Source organism: Ptychodera flava, chromosome 20, assembly GCF_041260155.1.
Source record: "Ptychodera flava strain L36383 chromosome 20, AS_Pfla_20210202, whole genome shotgun sequence".
Classification (NCBI taxonomy): domain Eukaryota; kingdom Metazoa; phylum Hemichordata; class Enteropneusta; family Ptychoderidae; genus Ptychodera; species Ptychodera flava.
The window spans coordinates 37,227,544-37,243,470 of NC_091947.1; the positions used below are offsets into that span (position 1 = coordinate 37,227,544).

At 34.1% G+C, this 15,927-nt stretch overlaps 1 protein-coding gene across 4 annotated transcripts in view; it reads left to right on the top strand.

Annotated features, from left to right (window-relative positions):
- Window positions 1-15,927, top strand: part of LOC139120866 (1-phosphatidylinositol 4,5-bisphosphate phosphodiesterase epsilon-1-like) — a 176,136-nt gene that overhangs the window by 117,033 nt on the left and 43,176 nt on the right. For all 4 annotated transcript variants that reach the window (XM_070685485.1, XM_070685488.1, XM_070685486.1 and 1 more), the window contains one exon: window positions 12,862-13,042. In XM_070685485.1, coding sequence (XP_070541586.1) covers window positions 12,862-13,042 — 181 coding nt within the window. The remainder of the gene's footprint in view (window positions 1-12,861; window positions 13,043-15,927) is intronic.

Sequence of the window (15,927 nt, forward strand, 5' to 3'; positions counted from 1 at the left end):
CTTACATTGTATGTCATTCTTGTACTGTATAAACCCTATCAATTCACCCAGAAAAAAATAATGAATATGATTTTAAAGAATTGAATTAATTAGGAAATCATCAAGCCAAAATAATTTTAGTGTGGAATTATCAGAAAGTTCAACTTTTTTTGACAGTTCATAGTGAATTGAGGATTAAAACATGTAAGGCAACTTTCCTGAATCCCAACTTTGATATATTCTGAACCACCATTTATGTTATCTAAAAGAAATTGTTCATAATAGTTTGTCATGATAGGGTGGTCAAATGAATAGAGATAGAGAAGTTCTAATTACCATTTATGGTTGACTTGGTAAGGATAAAATAGGATTACTTTTTGAGGAAAAAAATAGAGTGGTCAATTAAGAGAGTGGTCAAAGTGATAGGGTTTTTATGGTAAAGCTGGGCTGTAAGATTCCTCATGTGCTATTTATAGCAATTATGCAATCTGTGTAAACAGTGCAATGAAAGTGTAACATGATTCCTTATAATGCTTTTGATGACCTTGAACTTCTTAAGTTTGAAACATTTGTCTCTTCAGTGTGCTTTCTCTGAGTAGTACAGTCTAAACTTATTCAACAGAACTTACTTACAATGTTAATTTGAAAGTTAAAATAATATGTGCTTGGTTAATAGGATGAAAATACTGATATTACCAAAAGATAACCAGCTCAAGATTCTTTATAACCTGACAGATATGCTGTTTTTTTATGACGTAAATCTTGATTTAAGCAAGTCTTGTTTACTTTGATTAGAATGTAATTAACTCTCGTTTATTTGCTATTATACACTAATATAGTCTGATGAAATATGCAAATCTGTATTTTACTAATTTTTTTCCATTTTTGGTCAGGCAATCCTGAAATGAGCTATCAAAGATATCCACCTTCTTCATCAATACATGTGTCACAAAAGGTTATTCTCTACATAACACAGCAGAGCTCTGTCAACTGTTGAGTCGCTTGTTAGCTCCCATAGCCATATGTTATATTGGCAATGGAAGCTATTCTTATAGGCTAGGGAAATGTCTGTATGTATGTATGTCTGTATGTCTGTATGTCTGTATGTCTGTATGTCTGTCCGTCAACATCAAAAACTCCAAAAACCGCTGCACATTTCATCTTGATATTTGGTGTGTACATGGATGATGGGCTGTAGATGAGATTTTGTTCAAATGAAGTTGTCATTGCCAAAAATATGCAAATTAAGTGAAAAAATGTAAAAACAGTCAAATTGAAAATCTCAATAACCACTGGCAGATTACATGAAAAATTAGCATGTAAGTACTTTGGGCTGACCTAAAATAATTGTGCTTTTTTTGATTTTTTGATATTGTTGAAAATATACAAATTAGTGCCAAAAAAGGCGTTTTTGGTAAAAAATCTTCTTCTTCATAACCGCTGGTCAGACAGCTTTGATATTTGGTATACAGGTCCCTATGGATAACCCAACTTGGATTCGTTCAAATTGTGATGAAATATGCAAATCTGTATTTTTAAGGAATTTTTTTGTCATTTTTGGTCAAAAATTTATTTCATCAAAACCGCTCGTCTGACAGCTTTGATATTTGGTATACAGGTCCCTAGAGATAACCCAATTTGGATTTGTTCAAATTGTGATGAAATATGCAAATCTGTATTTTTAAGGAATTTTTTTGTCATTTTTGGTCAAAAATTTATTTCATCAAAACCGCTCGTCTGACAGCTTTGATATTTGGTATACAGGTCCCTAGGAATAACCCAATTTGAATTTGTTCAAATTGTGATGAAATATGCAAATCTGTATTTTTAAGGAATTTTTTTGTCATTTTTGGTCAAAAATTTATTTCATCAAAACCGCTCGTCTGACAGCTTTGATATTTGGTATACAGGTTCCTACAGATAAACTAAATATGATATATAGAATATATGATGAAATCTGCAATTTTGTATTTTTTGTGCAATTTTTGACATTTTTGGTCAAAAAATGTGTTTCTCAAAACTACTTGTCTGATGCCTTTGATATTTGGTATCCAGGTTCCTGGGGGTTCTCCAAGTGTGATATAGTGAAATTTGATGAAATCTTCAATTTTTGTATTTTTGGGTCAATTTTTGCCGTTTTTGGTCAAAATATTTGTTTTCTCAAAAGTTACTCATATGATAGCTTTGATATTTGGTGTACATTTTATACATAATTATGATGAAATCATCAGTTTTGTATTTTTGCAGCTAATTTTGCCATTTTAGGTCAGGCCATCCTGAAATGAGCTATCAAAGATCTCAACCATCTTCATCAATACATATGTCACAAAAAGTTCAATGCTCTCTACATAACACAGCAGAGCTCTGTCGACTATTGGGTCGCTTATTTTTTTCAAACCGCTGGTCAGACAGCTTTAATATTTGGTTAACAGGTCCCTAGATGACCTTAGTGAGATGATTTCATACAGTCAGGAAATACTTAATTTTGTATCCATGTCTATAGTAGCTTCAGGGACATTGGCCCTATGTTTAAGATAATGTTGTGATTCAGTAAGCATTTGAAATGGTAAACTGTATTTGGTGTTGAAATGCGGTAAAAAATAATGAGAAAACATAGCTGAGGTGATTTCAGCAGGTTTGGTTTCCAACAAATATATTCAAAGTTTTTTTCAATGTTAAAGAGTGATGGAGGGGGGGGGGTCCTGGCAGATTTGAAAAAAATCCAAACAAATGTCAATAAAAAAATCAGCCACAGAAGGTTTGTCAAAAAGAAAAGGTGAGATAGTGGGAAAAAAAGAATGTACAGTGTATCGGATAAAAAAGATGTTCCTCATCAATCTTCCAGACAACCCCCTTTTATCAAATGGTACACCCCTGATGTATTTTTGTGTGCCATAAAACATGTAGTGTATTTTAGTTTAAGATGTCAATCAAGTTAGGTAAGGATTTGAAAGGAATAGTCAAGTTCACCACAGTTTAACTTTATCTCTTGTATCATCATCCTTGTGTAATTGGTTAAGTTTGTAAGTTGCTCCAGATGTGGATGTACCAGCTGTTCTGGAAGAAAACAATGTTTACTTTTCCCTATAGGGTTTCTGAGTTAATGATTGCATGTTGAAATCTCTCCATGTATCTGGTGCATGGGCAAAATGTAAATATTGGTTGCATGTTATGTATTTCAGTCTATGTCAAATATTGTAAATGAAAAATCAAGAACAGTTTGCTGTGTGCTTGTAAAAGATAACATGTATGTCAATACATATTAAAACTGCCTTGCAGTTTGATTGTCTTAAAAATTATCACAGAAGTAGAAAACGAAAAGAAACTAATCAAATTGCTGTAACATATTCACCCTCAGTGTCTGTAGGCCTATACTTAACTATTTTATCATTACATTCAGCTTTTTGTTATATCTTTATCACTCTCCATGGGCCAAGGCACACTTAGGGTCAATGTCATCACTCTGTGCCAGTCTGTGAATGTCAGTCTGTCTGTATTTAGGCCCATGTTTCATACAATTGGTGGTTTGTTTTGATAACTTTATTTGGTATTTAGGGATAACCTAGCAATACAATTTTTTTGACAAAATGTGACATGACTTCGGTGACCTTTGACCTCAAATATACATATTTGTCCATAACTCAGTAACCACAAGTGCTACACCCTTCATGTATGGTATGATGGGACACCTTATGATGCCACATATTGCACCTCATTAATTATGTGCATATCTAATTTTGAGCAAGCCAATAGAGCCAGAGGTCTGATTTTTGATATATAGGGATAACTATAGGAGAGATTTTTTTTTGACAAAATGTAATGTGACCTCGGTGACCTTTGACCTCAATATACATATTTGTCCCTAACTCAGTAACCACAAGTGCTACACCCTTCATATCTGGTATGATTGGACACCTTATGATGCCACATATTGTAGCTCATTAATTATGCACATATCTCATTCTGAGCAAGCCAATAGAGCTGGATGTCTGATTTTTGGTATAAAGGGATAACTATAGGAGAGAATTTTTTTGACTAAATGTCATGTGACCTTGATGACCTTTTACCTAAAATATATGTTTATGTCAATAAATAAGTAACCGCAAGTGCTATGTCCTTTGTATTTAGTAGGATGGGAGCCTTATGACAACACACGCTTTTCCTCATTAATTTTGCACACATCTAATTCTGGGCAAGTGAATAGAGCTAGAGGTCTGATTTTTGGCATATAGGGATTAATTAGCAATATAATTTTTTTTTCAAAATGTCATATGACCTTTGACCTTGATTATACATATATATGCATATCTCAATAACCACAAGTTCTATACCCTCCAATTTTGATAGGATATTAGACCTTAAGATGTCACATCTTGTACCTCATTTATTATGCGCATATGTATTTCTTGGCTGTCCAATACTGCTAGAGGTCTGATCTTTTTTTTCCCGATTTAGAACCATAACTTAGACATGCCTCATGTGTTTCAAATTGGGAACAACGACATAGACCTATGTGCCCATAGATCTCAACTTATACACTCCAGTGATACTTCTTAATGACCACATTTCCCTGCCCCATCAAGACTAATACTCCTATTACAAGTGGGGACTGTCATTGTCAATGACTTGTTTAGTTAATGGTTGTATCACAGTATTCGATATTTCTAATTCTGTATTTTTTCCATTTTATGTTCTGAATAAATACATTAAACATATTTCACTGTCTCCAGTACATTACATTTAAGTATTTTCACTTCATGCACTTTATCCCTTTCACACATGTTCAAATATCTGACCAGAGAACAAACACTAAATAGTCCAGGATGGGAGCTACAGTGTCATTGACGCTATTTTTTTTTCAAAACCGCTGGTCAGACAGCTTTAATATTTGGTTTACAAGTCCCTAGGATGACCTTAGTGAGATAATTTCATACAGTCAGGAAATACGTAATTTTGTATCCATGTCTATAGTAGCTTTACGGACTTTGGCCCTATGTTTTCTAAGTGCATTTGTCAAAATATGGTGTCCTGGTAAATTATTTAATCTACACCAATATCTTATCACAGACATATTGAGCTTAATTTTAAAAGGGAATCTACCTAGCTCAGATCTAATACCCTCAAAAGGGGTGATTTTACTTACTCCTAAAATAAACCAGAGATATGATATACAAAGACTTTCAAGGCAGTTATCAACACTTGTATTTCCGTCCCCCATATTTCAGAACAATATGAAAGAATTGGGACAATCAAACAATCAAAAAGTTTTTAACACAGCTTTGGATTCAGCCTTTTTTCACAGAATATAGACTTTTTAATGCTGAATAAAGCTTTCATTGCCTTACTTTTAAGATTAATCTGATTTTGTTTGAACTTTCCATTATGTGTAAAAACTACAACAACATATGTGTACTGATTCACTGCTTCAATCACACTTTTCTCAATAACAAATTGCTGGTTCTTTATGAAACGGTTACCTGTATTAAATATCATTGTTTTTAGCGGCTAATGTCATAGCGATGTCTGTCTGTGTGTCCGTGTATGTGTGTATGTGTGTGTTAGTGTGTGTGTGTCTGTCTGTCTGTCTGTCTGTTTACACGATAACTCAAAAGCACCTGCCTTCAAGTCAGATTTGGTACACAGGTACCATATGCTACTTGCAAGAATTGATTAGATTTTGGTTTGTGTGGCTTACATATTAATGAAGTTATGCAATATCGTTTTTTTTGTACAATGGTTTCCCTACGTAGACGGTAATGACAGTGTAGACATATATCAAGAAATACTGCACAAAATTTCATGAAACTTTTCACGGATGACAATCTAAGAACATTATGATGATACTGTGAGTGTCATGTCAATTATCTTCTCATTTGCATATTTAATGAACTTTTGTTATTAGTGAGATAACTCTGAAATTCCTGCATCAAACTTGATGATACTTGCAACAAATATTGATCTGATATATATCTTATTATACTTAGAAGCATTAGGCAGTGTCAAGTTAATAAATAGCTCATTTGCATATTTTATGAAGGTTTGTAATTAGTCATATAACTCTGATATAACTTTACCACATCTGATGAAATCTGCTGCAGATACTGATCCGACTGATATCTAACTGTAGTGTAAAGCATTTATTAGTGTAAAATTGATTAAGGGTTCATTTGCATATTCAATGAACTTTGTAATTAGGTATATAACTCTGAAATTACGGCACCCAAGTCAGTGAAATTGGGTACAGATATTGTTTTGATAAATATCTAATTGTACTGAGAAGCATTTGGCAGTGTCAAGTTGACAAATAGGTCATTTACATATTTTATGAAGGTTTGTAATTAGTCATATAACTCCAAAATAACTGCATCAGATGTGATGAAAACTGCTGCACATACTGATACGACAGATATCTAACTGTGTTGTAAAGCATTTAGTAGTGTAAAGTTAATTAAGGGTTCATTTGCATATTTAATAAACTTTGTAATTAGGTATATAACTCTGAAATTTCGGCACCAAAATTTTGTGAAGTGTGCTACAGATAATGATTTGATAAATATTTAATTGTGCTATGAATCATTGAACAGTGTCAAGTTAATTTAGGGTTTATTTGCATATTAAATGAACTTTGTAATTAGTGACATTACTCTAAAATTACAGCATTGAATTAAATAAAATGTGCTACAAATGTTGATCTGATGGATATCTAATTGTCCCATAAAGCATTGAGCAGTGTCAAGTTAATTAACAGCTCATTTGCATATTAAATAAAGTTTTGTAATTAGTGATTAAACTCTGAGAATTGTGCGAAGTTGAAAAAAACCTGCTACATAAAGTGATATAGTGATATCTCATTGTTCTGTGAAGCGTACTACTATTAATGAACCTGTTGTAAAACACGTGAGCATATTCAGTTCATATCTGGTTGTCTTATTGATATTGATTGAAAGGCCCCATATTTTACTGTAGGCATGCAACTTATCTAAACAATTTTGTAAACCATCAGCTGATTTTGACATAAGTATCAAATCATCTGCATATAAAATACAATTTAACTTCTGATCTCCAATTTCAATAGGAGAATCAGAAAAACCACCAAACTCATGTGGAAGATCATTTAGGAAAATATTAAATAATGTTGGTGACATATTACAACCTTGTTTCACACCACATGAGGAAATAAACCCATCTGAAATACCACTGGACAGTTTCATTTTGTACTGAGTATCATCATACATAGACTTAACAACATTGTAAAAGCTACCAGATATACCTAACCTCTGCATTTTTAAAAAGAGGCCTTTTCTCCAAACACAATCAAATGCTTTTCTAAAGTCTACAAATGCCACATAAAGATTGTTTGAAAATATAGTCGGCATCTTTGCTGCTTTTTGCATTCACAAATTTAGAACTCTGTCTGTCCCTGGTACTGTATGCACATTTTTGCAACACTATGATGTCATTTGGCTGGTGATTTCATAGCAAGATCACAAAATCATCCACTAGATAACTCCCTGATCACAAATAAACAGCCGATGGTACTAAAATCGAACTTTGCGCCGATGGTCCTAAAATCTAACTTCGCGCCGATCAAGCCTCATGACGTTCACAGAAGTGCGATCTATAAATCATTACGCGATTGATAATGTAGTCCGATTTTTAAAAGCTGGAATTGACTCTTAGTAACATCTGCACAGCTAGATCCGATATGTTTCATTCTCAATATAGCATTTAATGTATTAGTTTATTGAAAATGGTTATTTTTATTATAGAAAGACTCAAAAGACAGTAACAATTCTTTTAGCACGAAGAATCAATATCAATATCAACTGAACTTGATGAACCGTGACCTGAGAGTGTAAACATGTCGACTGCTCATAGCTGGCTATACAAGACGTGTTGGACATTGGTGAAGTAGTGTACTGGATTTTCGTACAGCAGCTCGGGATGGAGTGTAATCCTAAACCTTAAATTTGTGCTCAGCAATATAATCTTACGCTGAAAACATGGACAAAAGCCTTCATCTTAATTCATGTCATCAAGAAGGCAAGATTTTTTTAGCGACATCAATGGGACACAGACTGTAGTCTGTACAGTGCACTGTATGTACTGTATACTATGATGGGATTTTAGATAGCTTTGAGCATGATGCGCGAGCACGGCCACTATTCTGCTTTGAGGTAGTAGCGGGTCCTTGCCTATACCAAACATTGAATGCATTAACATTTACTTGTCTGTTTCTACAGTGAAAAGTTCTCATCTGCTGATATTTTAAGGCACAAATTTGCAGTAACAAAAGTCTATGTGTCCTTACAGACCATCAGACATACATTTCGTTTAACTTGCAAAACAGACAAGTCCCTGTTTTAAAAATCTGTTTTCCAAAAAATTCAGTCGTCAATCCATGATTTACCCCACCAGATCATTGAAGGGTATTCTTGTTACACAATAATGTCACTATAGACGCACTCTTATATCCTAAAATAGCAATGTTGCTGAGTTATGTAACTTTCAGCAACTGAACATGTGCTTAAAAGCTGTTTATTATCTACCAGTTATCATGATTTGAAAGTGGATTGTATTTTAATCTTGGGTTAACAAATCAATTAAAATTGAATGAATATTTGCAAAAATAAAGTGATTTGAGCAAAAATATGCTGTGTTGAGTGCAGTAACCCCTTAATTTCATATTTTATAAAATGCAGAAATGACAAGTAAATGATACCAGCTATTCAGGTGTACATAAACTTGTGAACTTTTGTCAACACTGAGCTATCATTTAGTGATGTGTTACTTAAAGGGGAAATTCACCCAGGTTGATTTTTACATTATGTGCTACTATAGACTATAGTCTATAGAAGCTATTGGGATGGGTATCCGTCCGGCGTCCGTCGTCAGTCTGTATGTATGTATGTATGTATGTATGTATGTATGTATGTATGTATGTATGTATGTATGTCCGTTTGTGAGGCGTCCGTCCACTCAAATATCTTGAGAACCGCAGTACTTACTGATTTGATATTTGTTGTGTAGATGAAAAATATGATTTTTGAGAAACTATTTTTTTTATTTTTTGATATTGTTGAAAATAGGCAAATTAATGCCAAAAAAGGTGTTTTTGGTAAAAAATCTTCTTCTTCATAACCGCTGGTCAGACAGCTTTGTTATTTGGTATACAGGTCCCTAAGGATAACCCAACTTAGATTTGTTCAAATTGTGATGAAATATGCAAATGTGTATTTTTAAGGAATTTTTTTGTCATTTTTGGTTAAAGTTTGACTTACATTGTATGTAATTCTTGTACTGTATAAACCCTATCAATTCACCCAGAAAAAAATAATTAATATGTTTTTAAATAATTGAATTAATTAGGAAATCATCAAAGCCAAAATAATTTTAGTGTGGAATTATCAGAAAGTTCAACTTTTTTTGACAGTTCATAGTGAATTGAGGATTAAAACATGTAAAGGCAACTTTCCTGAATCCCAACTTTGATATATTCTGAACCACCATTTATGTTATCTAAAAGAAATTGTTCATAATAGTTTTGTCATGAAAGGGTGGTCAATAAATAGAGATAGAGAAAGTTCTAATTTCCATTTATGGTTGACTTGGTAAGGATAAAATAAGATTACTTTTGAGGAAAAATAGAGTGGTCAATTAAAAGAGTGGTCAAAGTGATAGGGTTTTTATGGTAAAGCTGGGCTGTAAGATTCCTCATGTGCTATTTATAGCAATTATGCAATCTGTGTAAACAGTGCAATGAAAGTGTAACATGATTCCTTATGATGCTTTTGATGACCTTGAACTTCTTAAGTTTCAAACATTTGTCTCTTCAGTGTGTGCTTCTCTGAGTACCTACAGTCTCAACTTATTCAACAGAACTTACTTACATTGTTTATTTGAAAGTTAAAATGTGCTTGGTTAATAGAATGAAAATACTGATATTAAAAGATAACCAGCTCAAGATTCTTTATAACCTGACAGATATGCTGTTTTTTTATCACGTAAATCTTGATTTAGGCAAGTCTTGTTTACTTTAATTAGAATGTAATTAACTCTCGTTCATTTGCTATTATAGACTAATATACCGGTAGTCTGTTGAAATATGCAAATCTGTATTTTTACGGAATTTTTTTCCATTTAGTCAGGTCATCCTGAAATGAGCTATCAAAGATATCCACCTTCTTCATCAATACATGTGTCACAAAAGGTTATTCTCTACATAACACAGCTCTGTCAACTGTTGAGTCGCTTGTTTTTTCAAAACCGCTGGTCAGACAGCTTTAATATTTGGTTTACATGTCCCCAGGATGACCTTAGCGAGATAATTTCATACAGTCAGGAAATACTTAATTTTGTATCCATGTCTATAGTAGCTTCAGGGACTTTGGCCCTATTTTTACATTATGTGCTAGCTTTTGGGTCACTTATCCTATAACTATTGTTTATGTTATGTAAATACGCACAGCCTGGCATGAACGTGAGTGAGTGGACTGTGCCATACCCATTGGAAGATGGTCCCTGCCATATCACGTGATGTAAGCGCCAAGCTTGGTGCTTTTTTTCATTATTCAAAATACTTTTGTTTGATGAACCCCTAAAATGTAACTTCTGCCACTATTTTTATCCATTTCGTAAAAAAACGTGTGAGTTATAAATGGTGAAAATGGCTAGCACATATGTAAAGCTAGCACATATTTAAAAATATCATTCTTGGTGAACTTCCCTTTTAAGCATTATTTTTGAAATCACTATGGTCCTTCCCTATGTTGTTTATGTAAATTTTGTATTTCGGACTCTGTAATTTTATTGATTTGTGTACATGCAATCGATTATTGTTCTAACATCACTTTTCACAACTATTGGTCGCACCACATTCCTCTGATGATCACAGCCAATTTCTGAATAGATTTAATGACATGATAAAATACATAAATAAATTGACTAATCACTAAGTTAGGATATTTTCTTTTTAATTACATCAGAATCTCTTCAAATACAGGGTTTTGCTCTGGCTACTCAAGCTGATTAGCCTTTCTGGCTAATACACTGTGAACACAAGTTGCCAGAGTTTTTCGAGGGATGGGTCAAAGGCCATATAATTAAACACATAAAGTAATGATGACAAAACATTTCAAAAGCCAGCTACTTTCTCATCATTTTGTATTCTTAGGCTCAGTGCTGCTTACATCAAAACTTTCTTGCATAATTATTGAACACCACTCTAACTTTCAATCACCTTCAAAAATTGACCAGCAAATTGTAAAGGACAGAAAAATTACAGAAAAAAGTAACTTTCTCACAATCTTCATGAACTAGCATGCCATGATCACATTGATACTGATTGCAACCTAGCTCTGCATGGCAGGGCTGTGTGTTACCGGCACTATACGGCCACCGGCCGTATAACGCCGGTGACACACAGCCCTGCCATGCAGAACTAATTGCAACCCTGGCTACGAGAGAGTAAAACTCACTGTAACGATTTCCAAGCTTAGCTGACACAGTATGTTATATCGCTGTTTCAAATCAAACTGATTAAACAATCCCTCAATACAGAAGTGACATTTTGGTATTTTATGCAAAATTATTCTAATATACACAAAAAAATTGACATCTTTGTAATTTAATACTCAAAATACTTCAAAATACTTCAAAAAAGCTGTCCCCGTGTGACAATGACGTACTCGGCCTGCACTGCACTGCATGCATGGCCAGCCTGAACATGGAAATATAGAACACATGCACCTGCTTGCAATTGAAAAGGTTCGTTCACGGTTATGCCACAAAAGTGACTTTGGTTCATTACATTGCAAACCACTGTCCCTCTACCACAACTTTCCAAGCAACATTGTATCTACACATCAAAAGCGTTGTGCCAATCATTAATTACATGCAAGTTCTGTACAGATAAGGGTTCTGAACAGGCAGGAAATTCTCACGTAAACACGATACAGTTACGTGTATTTGTTATGGTTGCATACATTGTATCATTTGGGTACACTGTTTATGGCCCAGGTGACGATCTAGAGTCTATCGAGTGGCATTCCTGAGATCTCACTGGACTTTGATCAGTCTGCTTTTTTGTCTAGCCTTGGAATACACTTAGTCTGTAGTAAGAGTCTTTTCTGTAAACATGAAGTCTTTATACTACTAAATGAACGTACATCATGGCATAGAACCTGCACATGGCGGCAGCATTGCAAAGCACCGCACATCACATCAACATCTGAGAGACATTGATGGTGAAGAACCCCAGCTTATTGTTTTTAGGTAACAGAGCATGCGCATCAAAGGAAAATTTAACCCCAAACTTCTATGGAAAAGACTGTCTCCAACTCACTTCAGCTGTACGGACTGCGCGGCAACTTTATGGAAATAACGTATGCATTTTTGACACATTTTACGCAAATAAAAACCCACTTGCGTTCAAAGTTTATGGCAAAAGACTCCCCAAGAAGTCTAAAAATTTACTACAATGCAACAGAATATGGGAGAAACATGGACATAAAACCATAGAAGCGAGACTGTCAATGGTACTAGAACGTAGTGAATGAATGTTACAATTTTCGAGTCGCAAGTCTGGCGATTGCTTTGACCGTCTGACTCGCCGATGAGTCAATCAGTTCGCCATTTTGCCGTCTGGTGAACGGTAGTGGGAACACTGAAATACTGCTTGCTGGTAGTAGCTAGATGCGAATACAGTTTGTGCTGGCTTTACTAGATACCAACTTCAGTATCGCATCATCAAATTTCTGTTTGCTTAAATTAGCTGTCAACTTGAATAAAACAAGTTATGACTACATCAAAATCTCTACAACAGCAGCTCTATGACAGACTTGATTAACCTATTGCTTTCTGGTACATTATCTGTAATTTCAGATAGCATACAAATGAAGACTGTAGAAGGTAATCCAGTTGAAGAGACTGTATCTAATAGAAGCACAGCTTGGATAAATAGTCAACCCCATCATCTTGGAAGACCAAGTAGTCTTCAAGATTCACCCTCATCTCAAAGATATGATTTTGTCAGGAGATCAAAATCTGAAGACAAGCATATGAAGTTAGTCACTGTTTTATTTAGTCCAAACTGACAACATCCAGGGGCACTTATAGAATGCACCATGACATATACATATGCATGTCCATTATTTTTGGTGTAGATTGCATAATTAGTGCTAATTTGCATAATTAGTTATTAGAGTTCTGTTCTTGTGCAACTGTGCCAAAATTGATTACACTTGTAAAGATGTTGGTCACACAGACGTATGTCAGTATTGTGTCAATTAATTGCTAATTTGCATCTTTGATGAATAATTATAATTAAAAGTGATGTCATAGCGATGTCTGTCTGTCTGTCCCTGAGTGTGTGTGTGTGTGTCTGTCTGTGTCTGTCTGTTTTCACGATAATCAAAAACGCCTGAACAGATTCAAGTGAGATTTAGTACACAGGTACCATATGCTACTTGCAAGAACTGATTAGATTTTGGTTAGTGTGGCTTGCATATTAATGAAGTGTATGCAAATATCATTTTTTTCTGTACAATGGTTTCCCTGTGGAGACTGTAATGACAGTGTAGACATATATCAAAAAATACCGCACAAAATTTCATGAAACTTTTCACAGATGACAATCTTAGAACATTATGATGATACTGTGAGTGTCATGTCAATTATCTGCTCATTTGCATATGTAATGAACTTTTGTTATTAGTGATATTACTCTGAAATATCTGCACCAAACTTGATGATACGTGCAACAACTGTTGATCTTATATGTATCTAATTATACTTAGAAGGATTGGGCAGTGTCAAGTTAATAAATAGCTAATTTGCATATTTTATGAAAAAGCTGCACCAAATGTGATGAAATCTGCTGCAGATACTGATCCGACAGAATTTAGTTGTGTGGCGTTAATTAAGGGTTCATTTGCATATTTAATGAACAAAATTACAACATTAACCCTTTGCACCCTGACCCCCTGGTACTCTATGACGTCATCGGACATTTATGTCTAAGCCGGGTTCAAAGGGTTAAATTTGATGAAACTTGCTACAGATATTGATCTGATAAATATCTACCGGTAATTGTACTGAGAGGCATTGAGCAGTGTCAAGATAATAAATAGCTCATTTACATATTTTATGAAGTTTTATCATTAGTCGTATAACTCTGAAATAACTGCATCAAATATGATGAAAACTGCTGGATATACTGATCTGACAGATATCTGACTGTTGTGTAAAGCATTAAGCAGTGTGAAGTTAATTAAGGGCTCATGTGCATAATTAATGAACTTTGTAATGAGTGATATTACTCCAAAATTGCAGCATTAAATTTGGTGAAACTTGCTACAGATATTTATCTGATAAATATGTAATTGTGCTATGAAACATTGAACAGTGTCAAGTTAATTAAGGGCTCATTTGCATATTTAAAGAACTTTGTAATTAGTGATATTACTCTAAAATTACAGCATTACAAATGTTGGTCTCATGGATATCTAATTGTACCATGAAGCATTTAGCAGTGTCAAATTAATTAACAGCTCGTTTGCATATTCAATAAAGTTTTGTAATTAGTGATTGAACTCTGAGAGTACTGTGCGAAGTTGATAAAACTTGCTACACATAGTGATATAATTGTTCTGTGAAGCATACTACTATTACTATTAGTGCAAGATGCGAGGTATAATGATATTCAAATATGCTGATTACACTAATGAGCATTGTTTCGGTATTAAAATTCTATGCTAATGACCCTTAATGTGGAATATTCATGTACCTCGGATCTTGCATTGTATACTACTATTAAGGCGATACCGAAGGATTCAAAGCGCGCATTGGTTGCCATCGTTGGCATTATTCCAAACGCGCACTTTTGCACGTGTAAAATCTTACCGTTCTGTTGTTTTCTATGGATTTTCGACTCCTGGTATTTTGAAAATGCTCAAAATCTTTCAACTTTCTCAATTGTGAACCAATTTAGCTGACTTTTTATAGGATTATTGAAGTCATAGATGAGAATAAAGACAAGCATGCATTTCTAAAAATGCAGGACCGTTTATGAGATATCGCCGTAAAACCCTTCAAAATTTCACAAAATGACACAGTAGATATTTTCCTGTTCAAAAATCTTTTGTACTTGAACAGATAATCTAAATCCATGCTAGGTGCTCTAAACAGGTATCTCATGTGTTACATTCCGAAATTTTGGAAAATTTGGTGCAAATTTGTAGGAGCTGAAACGTTTTAAAATAGGGCTGTGAAAATTTGTATGTGTGTGACGTCACTGACCAATCGCGCAACAAACCTGCGTCTTTTGGAATTGTATGGTTCTGTAAATCTTTATTATGCAAAGAAAATCATGAAAACTTTGCATTTTGATTGATTTTTGGAAATCACCCTAGCAACCATTGCTTGGCAATTTGAATCCTTCGGTATAGCCTTAATGAACCTGGTGTAAAACACGTGAGCACATTCAGTTCACATCTGGTTAACCCTTTGAGTGCCAAAGTCAATTTTTGTTGCCTTTATAAAATATAACCCTAACAATTTTTCAGGTCCAAACATTTTGTTGTGATTTTTCCAAAAAATTTTGGCCAAAAACTGGAGTTTATGATATGTACTGTCCAACTGTTCCAAAATTTCCGAAAGAATTACAAAAAAATTCATAAATATTGGTAAAATGTGTCACTATAATTTTGGTGGGAAAAATTACAGCACTCAAAGAGTTAATCACAGACCCAATTAAAGAACAGGACTCTACCCTCTCCGAGGACTTGTAATCAAATTACCAATTGACAAGAGGCGACTGTGTCATCAACAATGATTTGTTGTCATAGTCATTCATCCTCGCTCTATGAAAGTCAATTGAAAATGTTTTAAAAATGTGCATCTAGATATAATCTATCTATCTGACCAAAACAGAGGTGATATTTAAATAAG